This window comes from Triticum urartu, unplaced genomic scaffold (genome assembly GCF_003073215.2).
Source record: "Triticum urartu cultivar G1812 unplaced genomic scaffold, Tu2.1 TuUngrouped_contig_3156, whole genome shotgun sequence".
In the NCBI taxonomy this organism is placed as follows: Eukaryota; Viridiplantae; Streptophyta; class Magnoliopsida; order Poales; family Poaceae; genus Triticum; species Triticum urartu.
In genome coordinates this window covers 1-9,534 of record NW_024113676.1, presented here as the reverse complement: position 1 = coordinate 9,534, position 9,534 = coordinate 1, and the positions used below count along the sequence as shown (strand labels likewise).

General features: G+C 43.6%; 1 protein-coding gene across 1 annotated transcript; it reads left to right on the top strand.

Annotated features, from left to right (window-relative positions):
- Positions 1-373: 373 nt before the first annotated feature.
- On the top strand, positions 374-918 carry LOC125527180 (small ubiquitin-related modifier 1; the record flags this gene model as incomplete). The annotated part of the gene is made up of 2 exons (XM_048691736.1): positions 374-535; positions 641-918. Coding segments are annotated over 2 exons (234 nt in total), but the record flags the coding sequence as incomplete, so codon positions are not given.
- Between the last annotated feature and the right edge of the window lie 8,616 nt (positions 919-9,534).

Here is a 9,534-nt window from a genome sequence, read left to right as displayed (position 1 = left end):
GTCATCGATCTGTAGGCCTACATGACAGTCATAAATCTGCATTCTTTAGCCACTGGTAGGGTAGGATACGCCCAAATGTGGTCACTGTAGGGAACCAGGCTCCCCTAAGTAGTACTAGGCAAAACTTGAGCTCCTGTAATCCTGCTTATTGGTGATTATGATCTTGTTATCTAATTTTGCATTGGTATTCGGAAATAAAATTCATATGCTCTTCAGAAAGTATGTCAATACATAACTAGTGCGTTTTATTATTGCTTCGTAGTCAGTTTCAGTCCTAATTGTTTTCTCTGCACATCAAGCTTGTAATTGTTTTATATGGGAATAATGGCAACATGTGTGTACTAAATGCCTAGCTCTTGACACTTGTCCCTAATCTGTTCTGCAGGATGGCAATGAGGTTTTCTTCCGCATCAAGAGATCGACACAGCTGAAGAAGCTGATGAACGCCTACTGCGACCGTCAGTCTGTGGATCTCAACTCCATTGCTTTCCTTTTCGATGGTCGTAGGCTCCGTGGTGAGCAGACCCCTGATGAGGTATGCTGTTCAACTTTTTGCCAGCATGCCTAACATTAGAACCTTAACATTCACTAGGTTGATGGTCTGTGCCGTCGTTGATGTATTCTTTGCAAACTGTTTCAGCTGGAGATGGAGGAAGGCGACGAGATCGACGCCATGCTTCACCAGACCGGAGGGTGCTTTCCTCGCCCTTAGAAGGAGCTTGCTTGCAGCCTGGCTGTTCTATGTCGTATGCTACCTTTAGAACTAGAGTAAAATGTAAGAAGTGAAAGAACTTGTGAGGCTATGGTTCTGTGCCATAACCTGAGGGGGTCTGGAGGTGAAAGAACATCGGAGTACTGTTGATGTCGTGACTGAACTATCATCCATTGCCTAATATATCATGCCTTGTTGTGTTCCTAGTGATTTGCAAACTCATTTGGTTTCTCATCGTAGTGAGGCATCATTTTCTGTCTTGTGTACTGTCGTGTGTACAGTTGTTTTTTTGGCATGCCCTGTTTTTGGCGGTGAGCAACAGTGTTTGTTTGCCGATAACACATTGCAGCTGTGCCAAGGTTCTGTAGAGTAGAAAGTTCAGAAGTTTGTAGTTTTGGGCTGAGCTGCGTGACTCACCGACAACAGGGATGCACTGTGGTGGATGCGGTGGTTTGGACTTTGGAGGATGCAGATTAGTGGCAAGATGACACGACGGCTTCCCCGCAAAAAAAAAAAGATGACACGACGGCTGCTCTCTGAAGAATACAAGTCTCATACCAAATAAGATTCCTGAAATCTAATCCTTATAAAAAAATTGAGTACTTCTGTTTGTTAAAAATAATCAGGCAGATCGAGCACCTTTGTCCCAGTTTCAATTCCACATAAGTTTTAAAACTCGTCTGTGGTTGAATAATTGATGCCAAACTTCACAAGTTTGACCATATAATATGAAATAATATCGACATCTACAATACTAAAGTTTGAAATATGAAGTAATATCAACACCTACAATACTAAGCATGGAAATTAAATCCATTGCGCATCTAATGATAGAATGTTGATATTTTTCTCTATCGGACTTCAGACAAAACTTATATATGCAGAGTAAAAAGAATAGAAGGGAGTATGCCATAAAGCTTCATCCAACGCATTGCTGCTTAGATGAGGTGCTAAGTTCTACCAACTAATTTTGGCAATGTATAAGTGCTTAACTTTTGTTGTTATGCTTTCTTTATTTAATTGTTTTATAACTAAACTCTTTTATGCACTGGTTAGTAGGCAATTTACACATGTCCATACATTTAGCATTGTTTTTTTTGAGGTCACCATAATACTCTCTCTTCTCTTTAATTACTTTGTCATATCAGTTTTTTTGGTGTGCATATGTGGCACTCTCACATGTACACCATGAAGCACGTGCAAGTAGCTAGGCCAGAAAGAACTACATGTGGACTTCCAGCCCGTCACCCAAGCGGACACGTGCCGCTCGGTTGAGTCATCTACCGACCAAAGGTTTGACCACCAACGTCGACGAGCAGAAACACAAGACCGCCATCGACAAAGACAAGGAGCGGCAACACCAAAGCCTTTCAGCAAATTCTTCCATATAGGATTTGGAGGGAGAAGTAGATCTTTGCGCTGAAGAACTTGGATTATCACCATCGCCAAACTCCGAGGGAGGGCCTCTAGGAACTTGAAGCGCAGGCTCGGCACACGATGAGCTTCCTCCGGTTCTAGAAACCCTTGAAGGGGCCTCTGATGGAGGTTGAGGAGGAGTTGGAGAAGACCGTGCCTTGCACATCACCAAGAAGTCGACCTCTCTTCGGTGCATAAGACAGAAGAAAAAACCATCACTGGATCGAGATTATGGAGACATCAGAAGCTAGGCAAGAAGACATGTGCCTCCCCCAAATCAACTTGCTTCAACTTCCACGCGACCTGATTTGAAGCACAAATAATGAGCAGTTGGAGTATCAATGTGGTAAGATGCATTACCGGCCGAGAAAGAGCTAACAAGAGGTTGGGGGATTATTGGATCTAGGAGAAGAGCATCAAACAAGAGGCTTCATTTTGTCCTAGAAACTCTAGCAACAAAGTGTGGGAGAAGAGGAAAGAACAAAGCCGACTAGGACTAGGAGGTTATTTGAGGAGGAAGGGGCACCTACTACTCCGAGGATAACAAAGCCGACGACCGAGAAGCATGACCACCGGCGCCTCCACATCGGCGACTACCTCTAGACAACTGACGACAAAGCGTAAACTACTACTAGGAATGTAGTAAAAGAGGGAGATAAACAGGGTGAAGGGCGGCTCCGAGCCCCTCTACCCCTCTGTTGGGGAACGTAGTAATTTCAAAAAAATTCCTACGCACACGCAGGATCATGGTGATGCATAGCAACGACAGGGGAGAGTGTTGTCTACATACCCTCGTAGACCGTTCGCGGAAGCGTTATATCAACGCGGTTGATGTAGTCGTACGTCTTCACGATCCGACCGATCCAAGTACCGAAAGCACGACACCTCCGAGTTCTGCACACGTTCGGTTCGGTGACATCCTCGCCTTCTCGATCCAGCAAGAGGGGCGAAGTAGTAGATGAGTTCCGGCAGCACGACGGCGTGGTGACGGTGTTGGTGAAGAACAATTTCTACAGGGCTTCACCTAAGCACTACGAAAACTATGACGGAGGATAAACTAGAGGGGACGGGGTTGCCGGCACACGGCTTGGTGTTTCTTGATGTGTCTTGGGTGCTATCCCTACCCCTCTATTTATATGTTGAGCCTTGAGGTCGAAACTTGGAGTAAAAGCCTCCACAAAGTCGGTTTCACCTGAAAGGCAACAGTCCTTCTCGGACTCCAGGGCCAGACGCCAGGGTTCCCGGCGTATGGACCCAGACGCCAGGGACCCTGGCGTCTGGCCGCTGGACTCCGCAAAACTTCCTTTTGCGCTTTCCAAAAACCTTGTGGGCTTTCCCCTTTGGCTCAAATAAAGTGTTCTCGTACCCAAACATTTCAGGAAACATCCGGAACCCCTTCCGGTGAATTCCGGAACCCTTTCGGAGTCCAAACACTATTATCCCATATATCAATCTTTATCTCCGGACCATTCCAGAGTTCCTCGTCATGTCCGTGATCTTATCCGGAACTCTGAACAACATTCGGTCACCAACATACATAACTCATAGTACTATATCGTCAACGAACATTAAGCGTGCGGACCCTACGGGTTCGAGAACTATGTAGACATGACCGAGACACCTCTCTGGTCAATAACCAATAGCGGGACCTGGATGCCCATATTGGCTCTTACATATTCCACGAAGATCTTTATCGGTCAGATTGCATAACAACATACGTTGTTCCCTTTGTCATCGGTATGTGACTTGCCCGAGATTTGATCGTCGGCATCTCAATACCTAGTTCAATCTCGTTACCGGCAAGTCTCTTTACTCGTTCCATAATACATCATCCCGCAACTAACTCATTAGTTGCAATGCTTGCAAGGCTTAAGTGATGTGCATTACCGAGAGGGCCCAGAGATACCTCTCCGACAATCGGAGTGACAAATCCTAATCTCGAAATACGCCAACCCAACAAGTACCTTTGGAGACACCTGTAGAGCACCTTTATAATCACCCAGTTACATTGTGACGTTTGGTAGCACACAAAGTGTTCCTCCGGTAACGGGAGTTGCATAATCTCATAGTCATAGGAACATGTATAAGTCATGAAGAAAGCAATAGCAACAAACTAAACGATCAAGTGCTATGCTAAAGGAATGGGTCAAGTCAATCACATCATTCTCTAATGATGTGACCCCGTTAATCAAATGACAACTCATGTCTATGGCTAGGAAACTTAACCATCTTTGATTCAACGAGCTAGTCAAGTAGAGGCATACAAGTGACACTCTGTTTGTCTATGTATTCACACATGTATTATGTTTCCGGTTAATACAATTCTAGCATGAATAATAAACATTTATCATGAAATAAGGAAATAAATAATAACTTTATTATTCCCTCTAGGGCATATTTCCTTCACCCTCTACTCCAGTCGGCTGAGCCGACAGAGAAGGTGAGAGGGAGCGTCGAGGGAGCTAGCAAGGAAGGTGAGCGCAAAGAGAGAGCGAGAGAGGAGAGAGAAAGAAAGAGAAGAAATGGCCGTTTCATAGAGCTTGTTAAAATCTTGATACATGACACCCACGACATTATGATATGTTGCTTTTAACCCTTCCAACCTAGGAATGTAGTTTCTCTTGGGAACTTTTGTCCCAAATGAGGATAACAGAGCAACTCATGTTTTAGCTAGTCACTGGTGGATGCCCAAAACTGTACCTGGAATATGCATCCATCAATTGCAAATGATGTACCTCCATTTCCAAACGTGATACAATCCGCCATCAAGTATTTCCATTGAAAAAAAGAAACAAGTTATCGCTTTTCCTATTTATTCTGTGTACAGGTTGGGGTTGAGGCTCTTCTCATTACTGCAATGGTGAGTGCGCTCTCTCCTAGAGAAATATTTCTTCTTTATAGGTTACAAGCCTCTTGTTGATGCCATAAAAAATAAAAATAATCCCATAGCAGTCAAGGTCACTACAGATGATTGCCTTGTCATGCAGATTTCAGCTTCACGAATATAGATCACACAATGTCTGCTTCATTTATTGTAACTCCAGTTATGTAACTGGTAACCTCGCTAGATGGGTGTTAAGATACCGACCCGCTCCACTCTAGGCCTTCCTATGCAAAAACCATAAATCCATGATGTATCATGTTCGCACTAGAATAGCACTTGAGCATTTGGAAGATTGCTATCTGTTCTATGTGTTGGATGTTATCAAGGAAATTTTTTATAAGGCAATTAGAGCCCTACATTGCAAAAAAGGCATTGTTGTACAAACGACATCGTGTGCATGATTCCTGCTCGACAACATATATCATATCTGAAAGGATCAGTATGGTTGACTAGAAGGGGAGGGGGTCGAATAGGCAACTACCAACTTTTAGCTCTTTTAAACAAATTAGGGTTAACAACAAAATAGGTTGCCTAGATATGCGACTAGGTGCACAACTTATATGATGAGCACAACAACAAGCACACAAGCAAGCACAAGATACAAACACAATAAAAGCTTGCACAAAGTAAAGGTAAGAAGTAACCTCAAGTGGAGACAGTGAAGACGAGGATGTGTTATCGAAGTTCCCTCCTTTTGGGGGAGGTACGTCTCCATTAGAGCGGTGTGGAGGCACAATGCTCCCCAAGAACCCACTAGGGGAATCATATTCTCCTTATGCCCTCGTACCATGCAAGATGTCATGAATCCACTAGTGGTGCCCTTGAAGGTGGCAATCAAACCTTTACAAACAAGGCCGGGGATCTCTCCACAACTTAATTGGAGGCTCCCAACACCACCACGAAGCTTCACCACAATGGAAATGTGGCTCCGAGGTGACCTCTTCCGTCCAGGGTGCCCAAATACCCAAGAGTAACAAGATCCGCAAGGGAATTAGTGGGGGGGGGGGGGGGTCAAATATCTCTTGGTGGAAGTGTAGATCGAGGCCCTCTCCTCCAAATACTAGAAGATCAACAAGTTTTGATGGCTAGGGAGGGAGATCGGATGAAAATTGAGCTTAGAGCAACATGGGGATTTTGGGATAAGAGGTCAGTGTTCTTGGGGAAGGAGCCCCCATTAGATAGTGGGAAAAAAATCCAACCGTTATCTTCTCTCTGCGCACACACAAGTGGTATTACCGCTCTAGTGAGCGGTTGTCGGTGCTAAATCTGACATATCTCGAGGTAGGGGTCCTAATCTACACGTCTTGGTGAGATGTTAACATGATGAACAAGGGACACAAGATTTTACCTAGGTTCGGCTCTCTCGAAGAGACAATACCCTACATCCTACTTTTGATTGTATTGATATGGGGGATGATACATAGTACACGTATGTACCACGAAATTGTTGGTCTAAGTTGTAATGTGATCATCTATTGACTACCCGACCTCAGTTTATATAATGCACCGAAGGCCTAAGATGTAGAAGAGTCCTCGTCTTATGTGCCATATCTTGTGAAGGCTTCCTTGTATGCGTCAAGGGCTGCCTGGAGTGGCCCATGAGTGAACCGCCATGGGGGTCCTCGGCCCGATCCACCTGGTCGAGAGACGACATGATGAGTACCCCCCTAGTACAAGACACCACCAGTATCCCCTTGAACTAGTCTTCAAATTGGGGACAGTCATTGGTTCTTTTGAACTATTCTTCATCTTCGGCCATCGATCTTGAAAGCTGGTTCAACAAATTTTCCCATCTCCAATCTTGAGGATCGCCGAGGAGTATCTGAAGAGTTCACACATCGAGCATCCGAGTGATGACCCACAAGTATAGGGGATCAACATAGTCCTTTCGATAAGTCAGAGTGTCGAACCCAAAGAGGAGCAGAAGGAAATTATAAGTGGTTTTTAGCAAGTATTTTCTGCAAGTACTGAAAGTAGCAGTAACAGATAGTTTTGTAGCAAGGTAATTCATAACAAGTAACAAGTAGCAACACTAACAAAGTGCAGCAAGGTTGCTGATACATCTTCAACGTATCTATAATTTTTTATTGTTCCATGCTATTATATTATCCATCTTGGATGTTTTATATGCGTTATTATGCTACTTTATATCATTTTTTGGGACTAACCTAGTGCCAAGTGCCAGATGTTGTTTTCTCCTTATTTTTGCCTTTACAGAAAATCAATACCAAATGGAACGAAACTTTTTAACGATCTTTCTTGCACCACAAGACACCCTAGAAGCTTCGAGAGGAGGTTAGAGGAGCCACGAGGTGACCACAAGCTCGTAGGGCGCGCCCTAGGGGGGCGCCCCCAAGCTTGTGGGCCCCTCGTAGCCCCTCTAACCCTAATTCTTCTTCTATAAATACCCAAATATTCCCCATAGACCAGAGGGCACACCAAAAATACTTTTCCGCCATCGCAAGCTTCTGTCCTCGTGAGATCCCATCTGGAGACCTGTTCTGGTACTCCGCCGGTGGGGGATTCGATCGCAGAGGGCTTCTACATCAACCTTGACGCCCTTCTGATGATGTGTGAGTAGTTTACCACAAACCTAAGGGTCCATAGCTAGTAGCTAGATGGCTTCTTCTCTCTCTCTTTGATCTTCAATACAATGTTCTCCTCAATGTCTCCAACGTATCTATAATTTTTATTGTTCCATGCTATTATATTATCCATCTTGGATGCTTTATATGCATTAATATGCTATTTTATATTATTTTGGGGACTAACCTATTAACCTAGTGCCCAGTGCCTACTACTTCTTGAGATTGCATTGGTTTTTCCCTTGAAGAGGAAAGAGTGGTGCAGCAAAGTAGAGATAAGTATTTCCCTCAGTTAGAGAACCAAGGTATCAATCCAGTAGGAGACAACGCACAAATCACCAATACATACACAAACAATCAAACACTTGCACCCAACGCGATAAAGGGGTTATCAATCCCTTCACGGTCACTTGCAAAAGTGAGATCTGATAGAGATAGATAAAACTAAACAAAAGATAAAGTAAATCACTATAGGAATCAACTACTTTGCCATCTACCACGGCGGACGGCAAAGGCATGAATGGCAGATGGCAAAGGTCTTTGCCGTTTGCCGCGGACGGCAAAAGGCTCCGGCAAAGTAAGGTCCAGCAAAGAGCTACTTTGCCGTCTACTTTAGGCGGCTGACGGCAAAGGGGCCTTTGCCATCAGCAGCAGACGGCAAAGAAAGCATACGGCAAAAATTGCGCTGGTAGTCCGTTAGGTGGCTAACGGCAGGCCTTTGCCGTCCGCCGCTGACCGCAAAATTTGTCCTGCCTTTGCCGTCCGCCGAATGATGTCAGCTAGACGTCACTACGTGGCAGGCCTTTGCCGTCCGCCGCTGACGGCAAAATTTGTCATGCCTTTGCCGTCAGCCACTGTAGGCAAACTGACCAAATGGGTCAGCTCCTAGGAAGCACAGTTGGCTGTCACGTGGCTTCTTTGCCATCTGTCACGGACGGCAAAGAGCCCATTGCCGTCGGTGGCTGACGGTAAAGAGCCTGCATATTGGCTCTTTTTTTTTCTGTTTTTTTAAATTCAACAATTTTCACAGCAAATATATATCACATATATAGATATATTTCACAGGGCTATTTAATAGCAAACATATCACATATCCAGCACATAAGTTTCATCCATTCATACATAAGCAAGTTCCATCAAGTTGCACATACACATTGATCCATCCATACATATTACAATGCAAAGTTTCATCAAGATAGCAAGTTCCATCATAGCAAGCTAGAAGAATACTTGAAGAGAATGAAAGAAAAAACAAGCACTCCATCATAACAAGCTAGCTTCCATGAAGTGAATGAAATCTGCAAAATGGCAAATAAGAAAGTTAGAAATAGGTGACTAGAAGAAGAATACTAGAACAAGAAGAAGACTAGAATAAGAAGAAGACTAGAACAAGAAGTATATGTCATTTATGAGCTAACTTAGGTGAAATGGATCATACATGAGCTAACTAAGTTGAAATGGGTCGTTTATGAGCTAACTAAGGTGAAATGGATCATTTATGAGCTAACTTAGTTGAAATGGGTCGTTTATGAGCTAACTAAGGTGAAATGGATCGTTTTTGAGCTAACTAAGTTGAAATGGATCATTTTTAGCTAACTTAGGTGAAATGGATCGTTTATGAGCTAACTTAGTTGAAATGGATCGTTTATGAGCTAACTTAGTAAAAAGCATCATTTTAGAGCTAACCTAGGTGCGATGGGTCATTTTAGAGCTAACCTAGGTAAGATGGGTCATTTTGGAGCTAACCTAGGTGAAATGGGTCATTTTAAAGCTAACGTAGGTAAAATGGATCATTTAGGAGCTAATCTAGGTAAAATGGGTCATTTTAGAGCTAACTTGGATAAACTGGATCATTTATAAGCTAACTAAGGTAAAATGGGTCATTTTAGAGCTAACTTAGGTAAAATGGATCGTTTATGAGCTAACTAAGCTAATTA